General features: G+C 43.8%; 1 protein-coding gene across 7 annotated transcripts in view; it reads right to left on the reverse strand.

Annotated features, from left to right (window-relative positions):
- LOC139234909 (A disintegrin and metalloproteinase with thrombospondin motifs 14) overlaps window positions 1-18,745 on the reverse strand; it is a 244,455-nt gene that overhangs the window by 75,490 nt on the left and 150,220 nt on the right. For 6 of the 7 annotated variants that reach the window (XR_011588361.1, XM_070865778.1, XM_070865781.1 and 3 more), the window contains 2 exons: window positions 15,882-16,038; window positions 11,892-11,997 (listed from right to left, as the gene is read on the reverse strand). Coding sequence is in view for 6 of the 7 variants with exons in the window: in XM_070865778.1 (XP_070721879.1) it covers window positions 11,892-11,997; window positions 15,882-16,038 (263 nt within the window). In the remaining variant the exon portion in view is untranslated. The remainder of the gene's footprint in view (window positions 1-11,891; window positions 11,998-15,881; window positions 16,039-18,745) is intronic. The other variant, XM_070865779.1, reaches the window with a different exon arrangement.

The following is an 18,745-nucleotide window of genomic DNA, read 5'->3' on the forward strand; positions in this document are numbered from 1 at the left end:
TATGCGGGCCCGTTTCTCGGTAAAATGTTCCTGGTGGTGGTGGATGCTTTTTCAAAATGGATTGAATGTGAAATAATGTCGGGAAGCACTGCCACCGCCACCATTGAAAGCCTGAGGGCCACCCACGGCCTGCATGACATAGTGACAACAGGCCATGTTTCACCAATGCCGAATTTAAAGAATTCCTGACCTGCAATGGGATCAAACATGTCACCTCGGCCCCGTTTAAACCAGCCCCCAATGGGCAGGCAGAGCGGGCAGTACAAACCATCAAACAACCTTAAATGAGTTACAGAAGACTCACACCAAACCCGCCTGTCCAGAGTACCGCTCAGCTACTGCACGAGACCCCGCTTGCTCACAGGGGTGCCCCCAGCTGACCTACTCATGAAAAGGACACTTAAAACCAGACTCTCGCTGGTTTACCCCAACCTGCATGATCAGGTAGAGAGCAGGCTGCAGCAACAAAATGTAAACGATGGTCGCGCCACTGTGTCACGAGAAATTGATCTGAATGACCCTGTGTATGTGCTAAAATATGGACATGGTCCCAAGTGGATCGTGGGCACGGTGATAGCTAAAGAAGGGAATAGGGTGTTTGTAGTCAAACTAGACAATGGACAAATTTGCAGAAAGCACCTGGACCAAACGAGGCTGCGGTTCACAGACTGCCCTGAACAACCAGCTTTTCCGAGCCCACAATACACACCCAAAGGATCAACGACACCAAGCCGGACCAGGAAATCAAACCCATCACACCCAACAGCGCAGCAAGGCCAGGCTCAACTAGCAGCCCTGTAGGGCCAACAACACGCCAGCCCAATGAGGGCACAGCCAACACACCAGAACAGACATTTGTGCCGAGGTGGTCCACCAGGGTAGGAAAGGCTCCCGACCGCCTCATCTTGTAAATAGTTTTCACTTTGACTTTGGCGGGTGGTAGGGGGGGAGGAGAGAGTGATGTTGTGCATCTGTAAAGCATGCACTTCCATGTTCCGCCACCAGGGAGCTCATCCCCTGAAGTCCCAAGGGATCCCAGCATCCCTTGGGAGCACTATAAAGCCGGCCCGTAAAGCCTGTTCCTCACTCTGGAGTGTCTTATTAAAGACTGAGGTCACTGTTACTTTAACCTCCCTGTGTGCAGCCCCTCAGCTGTGTTAGGAACACAATAGTTGGGAAATTGAAAATGCAGTTGCAAGTAATTTGGGGGAAGAGTTTTTCCCAGGGCCAGAAGGAAGTGGGGTTGGGAGGGGGAAGGAGGACGTGGGTGAAGATGGAAACAAGGAAATGATCAGAGATGGCTTTATCTGCGATTGACACGATGGGAGTAGAGAGGCCGCGTGAGATGGCAAGGTCGAGGGAGTGGCCATGCTGTGGGTAGGCGAGTTAATAGAGGGATAGATTAACAGAAGATAGCAGGGCAGTAAACTCAGAGGAGAGAGAGAGATCATGGTGAGTTGAGATGGAGGTTGAAAACATCGAGGATGAGAAGTTGCTTGATGCAGAGGTTGAGGGAGGAAAGCAGTGAAGATATCTTGGTGAAAATATTGTCATGGTACTCGGGTGGGTGGTAGAGAATAAGGATTGTAAATGAGCTGTGGGAGGGGTGAAACAAGATATGATGCTCAAAGGAGGAGAAGTTGCTAGAGGAGTACGGGGACAGACCAAGGAGTGATTGAGTAATAAGGGCTACACTGCCACCGTGGCAGTTTAGGCGGGGCAAGCGGTGGAAGGTATAGCCAGGCGAGGAAGTTTTATTAAGGGGGAAGATGACATCACCCCTCGGCAAGGTTTCTATCAAGGTCATGATGACAATACAATCATCCACAATAAGCTCGTGGATGGCAAGGGCCTTGTTCACAAATGAACGGACGTTCTGGAGGGAGATGCGGAGAGGGACGGTGATAGTTAATCCACTGGCAGAGTCCACTGGGGCAGGATTGGGAGGAGAAGGAGGTTGACAAGATTAGCAACCAGAGGGCGCACTGGGTGGGAAGATCGCGATAGAGTAGGATGGGTCAGTTGGGGTTGCTGCTTGTAGGGAGGCAGCGATGAGCGCTTCGATGGGCCCTTTGAAGGATGCCAAGAGAGCAACAGAGGGAAGCTGCAGACTTATCTAAGAGGGAGTCAAGCCTGGGACAGCAGCAGGAGAGTAGGAAGGCCGAAGAGTGCTGAGGGTAGTGATTTGAGAGGACAGAGCACTTGAGAGGAGAAGTAAAGGGAGATATGATGATAGAATAGAGGGGGGGCTAGGAGGGACAAAGAGAAAAGAATAAAAAAGGGAGAGAAAAGGGGAAATAGAAATGATGGGCTCAGGTCCGGAGCGGCAGACAAACACGTACGTGAATGGAGCCAGGGAATTCCAGCTACACAGGTGTGAATACATACAGGATTAAGAGATATGTCCTGGTAATAAGCATGGAATAGAGAGGAGACAATAGGAGAGAATCCAAAATTAAAGTTAGTAGTCCTGTGGTGGGATAAAGTTGCTGCAGGGAGGATGGAGTCAACGATGAACTGATGTCCAGGTTCGGAGACAGGTGCGGAGGGCAACTGAGTCCAGCAGCTATCCAAAGGGTAGAGCACTGAAGGTGGTGTTTCTGAGGAAACGCAGAGCCAGGAGCAATGAGTAATGCAGAAAAGATCACGGAGCTGAAAATCAGCCATGGTTCCTAATACTGAAATAAGAAAATCCAAGCGCTTGAAGGCACAGCAGCTCCACTTAGCAACCAGCCAGCCTCTTCAAAATCCTGTAGGCCCATCACAATAGGGGAAATACTTTCTTGGAGCTAGTAGCAAGAGCTGCATGCAGTGGGACTGTTACTGGGCTATTCAGTTAGATACTTCAGTGTAAAACTGAAGGAGATGCCATCTTTCGGATGACATGTTAAATCAAGGCCCTGTCTGCCCTCTCAAATAGATGCAAAAGATCCAATGGAACTATTCGAAGAAAAGCAGAGGATTTCTCCCGGTGTCTTGTTCAACCGTTATCTCTCAACTAACATCACTAACACAAGTTTTATCCTTTATCTCAATCCTGTTTGTGGGATCTTTCTCTGCACAAATGGTTTGCCTCATTTCTATGCATTGCAATAGTGGCTAACTTCAAAAATAATTAATTGACTTTGAAGCGCTTTTGGAAGTTCTGAGGTCATGAAATATAAAATTGCAAGATTTCCGGTTTCTTTCAAATTGGATAAACTGCTTTTTATTGGGTATAGGTATCAAAGGATCCAAGAAAATAAGAATTAGGAGCAGGAGTAGGCCATACAGTCTCTCGGGCCTGTTCTGCCATTCAGTAAGATCATGACTGAACTTCGACATAAACTCCACATTCCTGCCTGATCCCCATATTCCTTAATTCCCTTCATGCCCAAGAATCTATTGATCTCCATCTTGAATATACTCATTGACTGAGCATACATAGCCCTCTGGGGTAGAGAATTCCAAATTTCAAAACCGTGTGTGAAGAATTTTCTCCTCATCTCAGTTCTAAATGGCCGACCCCTTAGTGGAAACATCTCAGCTTCAACCTGTCAATCCCCCTCAGAATCTCATTCTTCCAAATTCCAAAGAATATAGGTCCATTCTACTCAATCTCTCCTCACAGGACAACTTTTTCATTCCAAGAATTAATCTTTGTTGCACCTCCTCTAAGGCAAGTATATTCATCCTAGAGTAAGGAGACCAAGGATCTGGAGCAAAGGTGGGTAAATGGAGTTAAGGTACAGATCAGCTGTGTCCGAATTGGATGGCTGAACATGCTCAAGGGGCTGAATGGCATACTCCTGTTCCTATATTATTGTGTTCCAACGGTACTGCTGTAATCTTTGGGAGTTTGAACATCAATAAGTAGGAGCCTTTCTAATTGGATCCAGTAGATGGTGCTCATACACAACCTTCATCGTGATCATTTTGCATTCAATTGCAACTTTCATTGCAATGCATTTTTGATGCCTACAGTTCAAAGTCAATATAACAGTTCAAAGTCAATGTAAAGATTCCTATGAAAATCTTGCAAAAATTTCTACTTTTTTTCAAGACTACGTATGTTAGAGTAAACAAAGAAAATCTTCATAATTCAATCTACTACAAGATGCCAGGACTGTTGGGTTTAATGTATATGGGGCAGATTACAATCAATGTGGTTATCGTATGAACATGTAACTCACTTGTACCATAATTCCCTTCTGTGCTATGTTAGCAAAGATGTTAACTCACATTAAAATGGTGCAGAGGAATTTGGTATGAGTGCAGTAAACATACGAGAACAGTACTGACTGCAATTTCTGCCCTTGTACATAACTGGTGAACCCTTGCACTGAAATCTTTATGCCATATAAAGGATGCTTGAACTCGGTTGAAGAAATCAAAGCTGTCATGAAGATATTGCTCACAGGTGTTAAGTTCCATAAACATTCCTTTGTGCTCTATAATAGGCTGTTATGAAGCTCGAATTTTCAGTGCATGAAAATGGCAGTGATGTAATATAATTTTCTAATTTCAATTTTTTTTTTATTAATGCAGTGCAATTGGTCAACAATGCAAAAAGATTTCTCTTTGGTCTAGCAGAAAATCTCCTCGACCATCTGCAGAAAACTGTGTAACAAACAAAAATGGCACCAGAAATTCCTATTAGCAATAGGTGTGTTAAACCAAACCCCGTAAGAACTCAAAGAACATCACAGCAAATTTTACCAAGGCAAAAATGGTACAGTAATAAATCTGACAAACCCATAACGAAAGGCTGGTGCCAAACCCACACTGAAAGACTGGTGCAAAAATACTGAAAGCAATTTGAAGAAAAAAGTGTTGTAATGAAGTGTTATTAGTAATAAATGTGTGAGCATTGAGAAATCGGAGAACCCAGTAACATTCTGCAGGTACTGATAGCGCTGTAGCAAATCAGTGTGAGAGACAAGAACACTAATGTGACTTCTTGAAGCACTTCAATTGACAATGGACATTTGCAAAAGAAATATAGAACAATGCCAAATAACTTCCTGCAAGAAACAAGAAAACAGCCAAATCTTCTGCAAGGGGAGTCATCAAACCAACCAATGAGAGAATGGCCAACATCGCCTGCAAGGATCGAGAGGCTCTGGGAAGAAGGAAGGTGTTTATCAGCCTTTGCGAGAAACAGGAGAGTGCTATAGCGAACCACTGTGGAAACAACAAGTAAGAATGGCCGATCTTTGAGAATCAAGTGGACCCCAAATGCAGCTTCAGATGTCTGAGACAGAAGTGTTGTGCAAACAAATGCAGAGATAAGTATCACTGTCGATTCTTGCAATTACGAGCCGCAATCATTGTGGCATATCCTTATGAGAATCAAAAACTGCACGAGTATCAGAGCAAATTATTGTGCACAACAGAATATGGCAACAAACTACAAGTTATCATTGTAAGTGACTGTAAGAAAGAAAGCAACGTAAGGAATCATTCTGAGGGGTGAAATCAATACACATGTAGCATCAAATCATTTTAGGAAACAAGACTAGCACAAGCAGTGAGCAGAGAATAAAATAAATCTGAATAGCTAAGTGAGGCATCAGAAAAAACAAAACCAGCCTGGTGACATGTTGAGAGGAGTGCTCCCAGATAGAAACATAGAAACATAGAAAATAGGTGCAGGAGTAGGCCATTCAGCCCTTCTAGCCTGCACCGCCATTCAATGAGTTCATGACTGAACATGCACTTCAGTACCCCCTTCCTGCTTTCTCACCATACCCCTTGATCCCCCGAGTAGTAAGGACTTCAACTAACTCCCTTTTGAATATATTTAGTGAATTGGCCTCAACTACTTTCTGTGGTAGAGAATTCCACAGGTTCACCACTCTCTGGGTGAAGAAGTTTCTCCTCATCTCGGTCCTAAATGGCTTACCCCTTATCCTTAGACTGTGACCCCTGGTTCTGGACTTCCCCAACATTAAGAACATTCTTCCTGCATCTAACCTGTCTAAACCCGTCAGAATTTTAAATGTTTCTATGAGGTCCTCTCTCATTCTTCTGAACTCCAGTGAATACAAGCCCAGTTGATCCAGTCTTTCTTGATAGGTCAGTCCCACCATCCCGGGAATCAGTCTGGTGAATCTTCGCTGCACTCCCTCAATAGCAAGAATGTCCTTCCTCAAGTTAGGAGACCAAAACTGTACACAATACTCCAGGTGTGGCCTCACCAAGGCCCTGTACAACTGTAGCAACACCTCCCTGCCCCTGTACTCAAATCCCCTCGCTATGAAGGCCAACATGCCATTTGCTTTCTTAACCGCCTGCTGTACCTGCATGCCAACCTTCAATGACTGATGTACCATGACACCCAGGTCTCGTTGCACCTCCCCTTTTCCTAATCTGTCACCATTCAGATAATAGTCCGTCTCTCTGTTTTTACCACCAAAGTGGATAACCTCACATTTATCCACATTATACTTCATCTGCCATGCATTTGCCCACTCACCTAACCTATCCAAGTCACTCTGCAGCCTCATAGCATCCTCCTCGCAGCTCACACTGTCACCCAACTTAGTGTCATCCGCAAATTTGGAGATACTACATTTAATCCCCTCGTCTAAATCATTAATGTACAATGTAAACAGCTGGGGCCCCAGCACAGAACCTTGCGGTACTCCACTAGTCACTGCCTGCCATTCTGAAAAGTACCCATTTACTCCTACTCTTTGCTTCCTGTCTGACAACCAGTTCTCAATCCACGTCAGCACACTACCCCCAATCCCATGTGCTTTAACTTTGCACATTAATCTCTTGTGTGGGACCTTGTCAAAAGCCTTCTGAAAGTCCAAATATACCACATCAACTGGTTCTCCTTTGTCCACTTTACTGGAAACATCCTCAAAAAATTCCAGAAGGTTTGTCAAGCATGATTTCCCTTTCACAAATCCATGCTGACTTGGACCTATCATGTCACCTCTTTCCAAATGCACTGCTATGACATCCTTAATAATTGATTCCATCATTTTACCCACTACTGAGGTCAGGCTGACCGGTCTATAATTCCCTGTTTTCTCTCTCCCTCCTTTTTTAAAAAGTGGGGTTACATTGGCTACCCTCCACTCGATAGGAACTGATCCAGAGTCAATGGAATGTTGGAAAATGACTGTCAATGCATCCACTATTTCCAAGGCCACCTCCTTAAGTACTCTGGGATGCAGTCCATCAGGCCCTGGGGATTTATCGGCCTTCAATTCCATCAATTTCCCCAACACAATTTCCCGACTAATAAAGATTTCCCCGGTTCCTCCTCCTTACTAGACCCTCTGACCCTTTTTATATCCGGAAGGTTGTTGGTGTCCTCCTTAGTGAATACTGAACCAAAGTACTTGTTCAATTGGTCTGCATTTCTTTGTTCCCAGTTATGACTTCCCCTGATTCTGACTGCAGGGGACCTACGTTTGTCTTTACTAACCTTTTTCTCTTTACATACCTATAGAAACTTTTGCAATCCGCCTTAATGTTCCCTGCAAGCTTCTTCTCGTACTCCATTTTCCCTGCCCTAATCAAACCCTTTGTCCTCCTCTGCTGAGTTCTAAATTTCTCCCAGTCCCCGGGTTCACTGCTATTTCTGGCCAATTTGTATGCCACTTCCTTGGCTTTAATACTATCCCTGATTTCCCTTGATAGCCACGGTTGAGCCACCTTTCCTTTTTTATTTTTACGCCAGACAGGAATGTACAATTGTTGTAGTTCATCCATGCTGTCTCTAAATGTCTGCCATTGCCCATCCACAGTCAACCCCTTAAGTATCATTCGCCAATCTATCCTAGCCAATTCATGCCTCATACCTTCAAAGTTACCCTTCTTTAAGTTCTGGACCATGGTCTCTGAATTAACTGTTTCATTCTCCATCCTAATGCAGAATTCCACCATATTATGGTCACTCTTCCTCAAGGGGCCTCGCACAATGAGATTGCTAATTAATCCTCGCTCATTACACAACACCCAGTCTAAGATGGCCTCCCCCCTAGTTGGTTCCTCGACATATTGGTCTAGAAAACCATCCCTTATGCACTCCAGGAAATCCTCCTCCACCGTATTGCTTCCAGTTTGGCTCGCCCAATCTATGTGCATATTAAAGTCACCCATTATAACTGCTGCACCTTTATTGCATGCACCCCTAATTTCCTGTTTGATACCCTCCCCAACATCACTACTACTGTTTGGAGGTCTGTACACAACTCCCACTAACGTTTTTTGCCCTTTGGTGTTCTGCAGCTCTACCCATATAGATTCCACATCATCCAAGCTAATGTCCTTCCTAACGATTGCATTAATCTCCTCTTTAACCAGCAATGCTACCCCACCTCCTTTTCCTTTTATTCTATCCTTCCTGAATGTTGAATACCCCGGATGTTGAGTTCCCAGCCCTGATCATCCTGGAGCCACGTCTCCGTAATCCCAATCACATCATATTTGTTAACATCTATTTGCACAGTTAATTCATCGACCTTATTGCGGATACTCCTTGCATTAAGACACAAAGCCTTCAGGCTTGTTTTTTTAATACCCTTTGTCCTTTTAGAATTTTGCTGTACAGTGGCCCTTTTTGTTCTTTGCCTTGGGTTTCTCTGCCCTCCACTTTTTCTCATCTCCTTTCTGTCTTTTGCTTTTGCCTCCTTTTTGTCTCCCTCTATCTCCCTGCATTGGTTCCCATCCCCTGCCATATTAGTTTAACTCCTCCCCAACAGCACTAGCAAACACTCCCCCGAGGACATTGGTTCCGGTCCTGCCCAGGTACAGACCGTCCGGTTTGTACTGGTCCCACCTCCCCCAGAACCGGTTCCAATGCCCCAGGAATTTGAATCCCTCCCTGCTGCACCACTGCTCAAGCCACGTATTCATCTGCGCTATCCTGCGATTCCTACTCTGACTAGCACGGGGCACTGGTAGCAATCCCGAGATTACTACTTTTGAGGTCCTACTTTTTAATTTAGCTCCTAGCTCCTTAAATTCGTTTCGTAGGACCTCATCCCTTTTTTTACCTATGTCGTTGGTACCAATGTGCACCACGACAACTGGCTGTTCTCCCTCCCTTTTCAGAATGTCCTGCACCCGCTCCGAGACATCCTTGACCCTTGCACCAGGGAGGCAACATACCATCCTGGAGTCTCGGTTGCGGCCGCAGAAACGCCTATCTATTCCCCTCACCATTGAATCCCCTATCACTATCACTCTCCCACTCTTTTTCCTGCCCTTCTGTGCAGCAGCGCCAGCCACGGTGCCATGAACTTGGCTGCTGCTGCCCTCCCCTGATGAGTCATCCCCCTCAACAGTACTCAAAGCGGTGTATCTGTTTTGCAGGGGGATGACCACAGGGGACTCCTGCACTACCTTCCTTGCACTACTCTTCCTGCTGGTCTTCCATTCCCTATCTGGCTGTGGACCCTTTACCTGCGGTACGACCAACTCGCTACACGTGCTACTCACATCATTCTCAGCATCGTGGATGCTCCAGAGTGAATCCACCCTCAGCTCCAACTCCGCAACGCGGTCCGTCAGGAGCTCGAGGCGGGTACACTTCCCACACACATAGTCGTCAGGGACACCGGAAGTGTCCCTGAGTTCCCACATGGTACAGGAGGAGCATAACACCCGACCGAGCTCTCCTGCCATGACTTAACCCTTACATACACTTAAATCTTACATACACTTAAATTGGCAACAACAATGTTAAAAGTTACTGACTAATATAAAAAGAAAAAGAAAAACTACTCACCAATCACCAGCCAATCACTTACCCCCTAGACTGTGACGTCACCTTTCTGTTTCTTTCTACTTCTTTTTTGCCTTCTCCCTGTAGCTGCACAAGTACGCCTCACCAACGAACTCCCGACGCCTTTCGCGGCCTTTTATAGGCCTCCGACCCCAGACTCACGCCTCACCAACGAACTCCCGACGCCTCTCGTGGCCTTTTATAGGCCTCCGACCCCGGTCTCACGCCTCACCAACGAACTCCCGACGCCTCTCGCGGCCTTTTATAGGCCTCCGACCCTGGACTCACGCCTCACCAACGAACTCCCGACGCCTCTCGCGGCCTTTTATAGGCCTCCGACCCCTGACTCACGCCTCACCAACGAACTCCCGACGCCTCTCGCGGCCTTTTATAGGCCTCCGACCCCGGACTCACGCCTCACCAACGAACTCCTGACGCCTCTCGCGGCCTTTTATAGGCCTCCGACCCTGGACTCACGCCACACCAACGAACTCCCGACGCCTCTCGCGGCCTTTTATAGGCCTCCGACCCCGGACTCACGCCACACCAACGAACTCCCGACACCTCTCGCGACCTTTTATAGGCCTCCGACCCCGGACTCACGCCTCACCAACGAACTCCCGACGCCTCTCGCGGCCTTTTATAGGCCTCCGACCCCGGACTCACGCCTCACCAACGAACTCCCGACGCCTCTCGCGGCCTTTTATAGGCCTCCGACCCCGGACTCACGCCTCACCAACGAACTCCCGACGTCTCTCGCGGCCTTTTATAGGCCTCCGTCCCCGGACTCACGCCTCACCAACGAACTCCCGACGCCTCTCGCGGCCTTTTATAGGCCTCCGACCCCGGACTCACGCCTCACCAAGATCCCACCTTCCAGAATGCTCTCCACCCCCTTGAGCTCTTTCATTCTTCCTCGGTATTTACACGCATCAGCCCCTTCCTCTCCCTTCCATAATACAAACACTCAGTCCCGTATCAACATCCTCGCAGGCCCCAGACCACAACCATTGCTTGCAAACCTCAGCCCCCTAATTACTCTCAAACTCAGTTCCCTCTCTCCCTTATTCCCAAGCAGTAGCACTATCGCCTGTCTCTCATGCACCACCCCAACCTATTGCATCCTTTGGGCTGCAGATCCCCCTACCCAACTCTGCTGCCCTTATGATTACCATTTCCCGACTTTACCTTCCCTCTCTCTCGCTCATGCATGCATATTGATGTCTGTTTCTACTAGCTCCTTCCCACCTGATCCCCTTAACAACTTACAACCCAGAATATATTGTCTCCCATGTTTTTGAGCATCCGAGAGAGACATTAGGGAACTTGCATCAGAGGAAGGACATAAAGAGGCTAATAGAAAGAATGAGAGTGTGACGGTGAGGAAAGAATAAGGAACAAACAAAGATACAGACATCACATTGAAAGTGTTAAGAGCCATAAGGAGAAAGAAAGTCAAATAGAAAGACACAGAGGGGTGGAAAAAGACTAGGAAAAGAAGAGAAAGTCGCACGAATTTACAGTCCACAAGCAATGTCACAGAAATGAATTACTAACTGCTGCTAACCTTTAAGTTCTGGGGCTAATGTTTGTCACAGTGATACTTGGGAGTTTACTGCTGCTGATTTTCTGCTTGCCTGTTGCGGAAAAATGGTAACTGTAGAGCACTACTGCCCTAATTCTCCTGTTATTTGATCGGAGCTATTATTGGTACAGAGAAGACCATGGGGAAGCTTAACTTTAGCTGGAGCTAAAAAAAAAATCAACCCCCAAGTTGGGATGCCCAAGCTTTTTGTTTTAATGGGCCAGAGAAGGAGCTCGACATGCAAGTACACATGCGCAGAGCTCCCTCCTGGGCAGGAGAATTTCAATCATCGTTGGGCAGGATCAATGAGATACTCCCTGATGTGGCTGGAACTGATACTGCACCATTTAATTCTCTAACCTACTATTTGCATAATAATTAATGTAACTGCTAAAAATTTATATATTCAGTTAAATATTACTTCTTCCCCTTTTACTTGTGCCATCCCCTATGCCAGCTTAGTTACCTACATGTACAGGGGCAAGTGTTTGCTTTGCTCTCCAAAGCTGGCTATTTAGTTTATACAGAGTTTTGTTCCTCTGTTGTCTATATTGATGTATTCTTGCAGTACACACTTACACGTGACCGGTTTCATGGGCTACCACAAACGCAGAGGAGAATCCATCTTCATGGTTGAGTGTACAGCTTCGGAGTGGATGGCACATGCCTGTCACTGGAGCATAACCTGAGTACAATACAGAGCAGAGAGTTCATGAGAAAGCTGAAACTGCGCAAATCCATTTCATGCACACTTAGAGCTATAGCTCACCAGCTTATAAACCTCACAGCTGTGTAAATCCTAAGTATCACTAAAACAATGTCTCCTATGCCATAGTTTGTTTACTCAAAAATGAATTTTACACCATGTTCAAGTAGCTTTCATTTTGAAGGTGGGGGAGGAAGATGGGGGGGGGGGGGTGGGGAAATAAGAAATGCGGCAAAACTAAATATGGTTTTGGAATAAAATCACAGCTGAGCGCGGGCTTTGATAATGCTGTCAATCCCAGACTCAAGGTCCTGAAGCATTAAGCCTTATGTAACTGGAATTAACTGTTTTCATTTTTTTTAAAATCCTGTATATGTATTGACCGCACTAATATTGAATGAAACAGCAGCCTGGAGATTACTGAGTGATGTTATCGTACAAATGCTTAATGCACTCATATCGAACTCCTCTACACTTTTAATGGAGGTATTGACCAGTTGTTTCTTTTTTAATTTAGACCTAAAGCTAAATATCTCTCTAAATGTTAAGTTAAATATAATAGTATGTTACGTAAAATGTTAGGTTTTAAATGACTTGGGATTCTTACTCTCTGTTAATTTGATCATTAAAACTATTTATTTTGAAAAAAAAAGGCTTCCATATGGGTTATCCCATTTGCAACAGCTTTGGATTCCTGACTAGAGGTCCAATTGGAAAAGTGTTCATATTATTAGTTATCTGGATCCCTCTCTTTCCACTGTCGCCGCCCACCCTCCACACAATTGGAAAATGGTTCCCAAGTCCATTCTAAATCCAAACTGACATGAACTAGGCCAATTCACATTGAATCAATCTCCGTTGCAGCCCAACCATAGAAGAAGAACATCCCCTAGACCTCTGTCTTCATAGTATATGAAATTACTTCAAATTTTAGGCTGGACATATCATTAGCTTTCTATTCCACCATTCTGGGCTGGATTTCAGCTCAGATCCCAGTGACAGAAGAGTGTCTAGCCTGTGCCACCAAGTTTCCAGTTAAAATTAACTTTAAACAATGGCTCTAAGCTTTCTCCCCTATTGTTTTCATCCTTTGTGATGTCCTGTTCTATAGGCCATAGTCCTTTACCTTCTCGATGAACAAAATTAAGGAAAGTAGAGCAACAGGTATCACAATTGATAACGGTAGCTATAAAACTGGTCGTAAGATCAAGAAATCCAATTCGTAAAGATCACACTTGGGCACAGTTCATTGAAGTCCCAGGGAGTATCCAGGGAGTGGCAGAACACAGTTCTATGCCCACAATTCACCACTTGAAATCTGTATCTCAACACTACCAGTAGAGGCAGACACAGTGCGAAGAAGAATTGGAGGCAAATTTACTTCAGCCATTCCTGTGGCCTTCCCAGCAACCAGTTCAAGAATGGCTTTAGTAAACCCCTAGGAGCAGGTCCCCTGCCTCCAGTCTTGGCCCAGGGAAGGGAGACAAAAATAGAAATTAAATAAGTGTGGGAGGGGAAATCAGAAATCATATTCAGGTTTCAGAGTGAGCTGAAAACCTGATTATAAAGTTTTAATATGAAGTAAAATTATTAAAGTTATTGACACAATGAGCTACAATACTATTTAAATAACCTTTCTTCTAATAAGAAAACAGATTTAAAAGGCGCATGATAAATAGGAGTAATATCGGGAGTCTAAACCTCCATTAGTTATGCTAAAAAGCTTGAGTCATAATTAAGCAAGCTTGTATTCTTAAAAGGGAAGGCCAGTAATACCCATCCTATCTCTGATATTAAAATCGGAAGTGTATTTGAAGTGCATTTTTTTAAAGTTCTTTCATAAAAACATTTTATTAATAAGGTTCCAAAACTATCACAAGACCCACTCAAATTCAGTGATTAACGCTTTCTACCTCAGCAAATATGTGCCATATAAAGGGCTAAGTACAGAGTGTGAACATTGCCAGAGATTACTTTGCGCTAACAGCTCTTCCAGTGTCATTGCTACCATACTGAAAATTGAAAGTGATACATTCAGCAGCAGAATTCAAACACCGTTTTACAGTGACCACAATCCTGCAGGCAAACTGGTCCTCAGGCTGACCCAATTCATACATTGTACTATGGGCCCCACTGCAGATATACCCTCTCTGCCAGAGATAACAAGCATCAGCAAAGGCACAACTAGGCTAGTGGCGATAATGAGACAAAGCAGTATGGCACAGATGTTTAACATGAAAAAGTAAAAGCTACAAACTACATTTTACATACATTCCTCGATCAAGTAGTGTGCAGTTATCCAGCTATGCACAGTGAAGGCGAGAAATTGTTTTATTAAAATGTGTATCTCAGTTCATTTAATTTTTTGCAGTTCATGCAAATCTAATCCTTCAAGAAATTTAGCATGCAGGAAAAACTGTTAGTAAAGATGCTTAAAGCCACTGCTCAAAGGAAATCTTAATCACATCTATTCATAATGAATACAGTACTCCTCAAAAACTAGTATTCTGAAAGAGGAACATCGATTATTTCTTAAATGCCTTTGATTTTTTTCCATCGACAGAAGATCAGGATATTTCAGATCCTCAATGACTAGTGATCATAGGCTGTAAAAAAAATCACTAAGGTTATATTTAAGCAGTTATAGAAAAATGGTACAATGTGTTTGGCTTTTGTATATTGCAATATACAGTTTACATGCAACCATTATTTTCGGTTGCAACATGTATAATAGGCCATTTGGTAATAATAAATTAGCGATATAAGCAAAAAAATACATGGTTGAATTAATGAAAACTCTAATCAATGATAAACAGGAACAAAATGTACTACAGATTGAACCTCTTATCCGGCACCATCCCTCGTCTGGCATATTCCCAGCCGCCGGGTAGCGTAAGGGCAGAACTCAGCCGGTCAAAATCCTACTCACCAATATAATCTTTTTCCTTGATCGGCTGCCTCCTCCTCGTCGCCCTGCTGGAACTCCTACAGGCAGCCCTCCAGCTGGCCGCTCCTTCCCACAGCACTCCCTCCGGGGGGGGTCGGGCCGACTCCTTGGGGCCCGTTTGGTCCGCTGACCTCTCTCCCCTCCTCCCACCCCCCCCACCCTCCGATCTCGGGCGACCTCCCCTCATCCGGCAAAGGCCAGGTCCCGAGGGTGCCGGATAAGGGAGGTTCAGCCTGTACTTTAAATGTCTTTAATTGTTATATAAAATTACCACTGTTTAGAATGCAATGGTTCTTGAAGTTAAAAGCACTGAGCTAGGAGGATAATGCACCAGTTTTCTAATCCAATGAAATACAAGGAGGAGCCACCATATTCATTAGGAGTTAACTAGGTAAATGTGAAAAATTAAAGGCTAAACTGGAAGCCGACAACTTCTTCAACTTGTTCCACAGAATAACTGCCAGAGACACAGACAGACAGCCAGACAAAGTGCAGGCAATAACCTAGCTGAAAACAAGAAAAGCTCAGGCATTCTGACAACTATAATTTATTCAGGGACAGCACCACTAGGAAATTGTAAGTATCCTGTAATGTAGATATCCTAAAGGTGAAACACTGGACGGGGAATGCAAAATTGCTTCTAAAAACATGCTGTGTAAAAGAAAGGAGCCTTTGGGGACGAAAAATATCTGTAAGCTTCAAAAATGGACAGTTCAAAATGGCAAATAAGATTAAGGATACATCAGCATTACAGATGTTTTAAAAAAATATATTTGGCATGTAGTAAAAATAATATTTTATTTGTATAAAATTTGAATCTATAATTGTATTCTGGAGAAGTTACCTTTTACAGATGCAGAATTCAGACTGCACACACTGCAGTACTGCACATACCTGATCGAGAACAATACAGTACCTTGCATACCTGCAGGACCAAAATCTTGCCTGGTAAGGAATATGGCATGGTCATGATGCTCTGTATGGTCTGGATCGGAGCGTTGTTGAGTATGAGCCCACCGACAAACCTGTTCTAAACTTCGAGAAGGATTCCCACGCTCTATTAAGCTGATTGACTGCAAAACAAAGAGTTCAGCTAACAATCTTTTAAATAAATTTGAAGTTTTTAAAAAGATAGCTCAACATTGCTTCAAACAAAATTCCATTTCAGTTTTTCAGGGCTCAAAAGGAATTCATGAGTCTGTGCATTTTCTAACTGGTGTGTGGTTGTAATGTGGAGACACTGAAATTATATGTAATTCCATGCAAAACTGTAACTGCAATTTTGTTTTAAAACCTGGCATTTTCTGGGGTATAATTTCTCTGCTGTCCTGCTCAAGTGCAAAATTCCACACAGCATTTACTTGGGGATAGTGGATAATAATCAGAAGTGAAATCCCTGTCTGATTTCCCCCCCCCCCACCCCCCCCTCTTTAGCCTAGGGGTGCTGAGACTAACAAGAGCACCTCCAACTGCTGTCACGCCAGCAAATTCAGCACATACTATCTGGGACCTTGTTTGCATGGCTTAGTACCATATCACAAAGTGCACTTGTAGACCATAAGAACATATTAGGAGCAGGAGTAGGCCATTCGGCCCCTCGAGCCTGCTCTGCCATTCAAAAAGATCATGGCTGATCTACCTCAACGCCACTTTCCTGCACTATCCCCATTTCCCTTGATTCACTTAATATTCAAAAATCTATCGATCTCTATCAACGAGTAAGTATCCACAGCCCTCTAGGGTAGAGAATTCCAAATACTCACCACCCTCCGAGTGAAGAAATTTCTCCTCATCTCAGTCTTAAATGGCTGACCCCTTATACTGAGACTGGGACCCCTGGTTCTAGACTCCCCAGCCAGGGGAAACAGCCTTCAAGCCCTGTAAGAATTTTGTGTGTTTCAATGAGATCTGTTTATTCCTACTCTTTGCTTTCTGTCCGTTAACTAATCTTCAATCCATGCTAGTATATTACCCCCAATCCCATGTGCCCTAATTTTGTTTAATAACCTCTTGTGTGGCATCTTATCGAATGCATTCTGAAAATCCAAATAAACCACATTCACTGGTTCGCCCTCATCTATTCTGCTAGTTACAACCTCAAAAAACTCTCAACAGATTTATCAAACATGATTTCACTTTCATAAATCCGTGTTGACTCTGCCCAATCCTATTATTATTTTCTAAGTGCTCTGCTACCACATCCTAATAAGAGATTCTAGCATTTTTCCTACTACTGATGTCAGGCTAATTGGTCGGTAATTCCCCATTTTCTCTCTCCCTCCTTTCTTAAATAGCCGCGTTACTTTTGCTACCTTCCAATCCTCAGGAACCTTTCTAGAATCTATGGAATTTTGGAAGATGACAACCAATGCATCCACTATCTCTATAGCCACCTCTTTCAAAACCAAGCTGTCAATTGATCATTTAAATCAGATTGAATTCATTATAGTCAAATTTATTTTGAATATTCTTTATCAAACCTTAAGTTCCACTGAGTTACTGGATTATATTAGAATATAATCCATGTTCAACTGTAAAAGCCTCCAAAGTTAGGAGAAAAGCTATCTTAACTTGATGAGTATTTTGCACACATTTTTACCTTTTACATGCAGAAAATATTTGCTTTTATTTGCTAGTTGTCTTTTATGGTTTGATTTATATTTCTAACAATCTTATAAACTTAAATTGCCTTTTATATTCCCCTGCCTTGCTCACTTCTGAAGGCACTAACTCGTGCCACAACATACACAACCACATCCCTCCACTATCTCATCCAAAGTGGCTGGTCTGCACACAAACTGACAGAGGTAAGTGGTGACAGACCATGAAACTGAGGCTGATTAACCCCTGATCGAGCAAATGCAAGGATCAGCTGGCGCATGAACCACGAGACACAATTAGGCACTGAACTATCGCGGGAGCTAATAAACTTTACAATTGTACACAGTTCAAAATCATTTACAGTATGCCCCAATTATACAGCCAAACAAGAACAGTTCAGTATTTCATAAATACAAATTAATTAGTGTCATATGAGTAAGCAACTATCCCAATTGAATAGGTAACAAGACTGACTACACCATGAATGAAATAATGCATTTTACGATTTGTGTATTTCACTCAATTGTGTTACAGGGAACTGACCATTATCATCATTTCTGACAGATTAATGGTGTCTGTCTCTAGCATAGTACCAAGTACCATTTGTCTCATTTGCACACAAGAGGCTCAGACACACTGGCATTTTCGCTGTAGAGATGGCAACAGTTGTTTGCTGGTCTTTTCTGGTTTGACAGCTGAGTGATCTATAGGTGTAAAAGTTCTATGGATTTGGAAGAAGTATGTGTCGGGCACACAAAAAAAAACCTAATTTTACTCCGCCAAAGAACAAAAGCTATCTTGAGGCAATACATCTTCAATGTCAAAATTCAGTGCCTAAACAAGTGCACCAATTTATAACCCAAATTAATTGCCAATGATGATTGATATATGCAAGATTTTCTTAAGTTTAATACAGACCTACTAGATACTGGCATGTTTTCTCTATTCACCAGATTGGTACGCGCACGAAATAGGGAAACCACTTTGTACTAGCACTAACCTTTTCCAATAAAAGCAGCAAATGGAGGAAACGATCTCTTATTGCTTTGAGAAGGTATTTTGGAGTCTTTATGATCGGACACTTTTGCCTACAATATAATAGGAGCTGCATGTCAAAAGTAGTTCACTGGTTGTGAAGTGCTTTTGAATGAGGAACGTGATTTAGTTCTATATAAATGC

This window comes from Pristiophorus japonicus, chromosome 22 (assembly GCF_044704955.1).
Source record: "Pristiophorus japonicus isolate sPriJap1 chromosome 22, sPriJap1.hap1, whole genome shotgun sequence".
Lineage (NCBI taxonomy): Eukaryota > Metazoa > Chordata > Chondrichthyes > Pristiophoridae > Pristiophorus > Pristiophorus japonicus.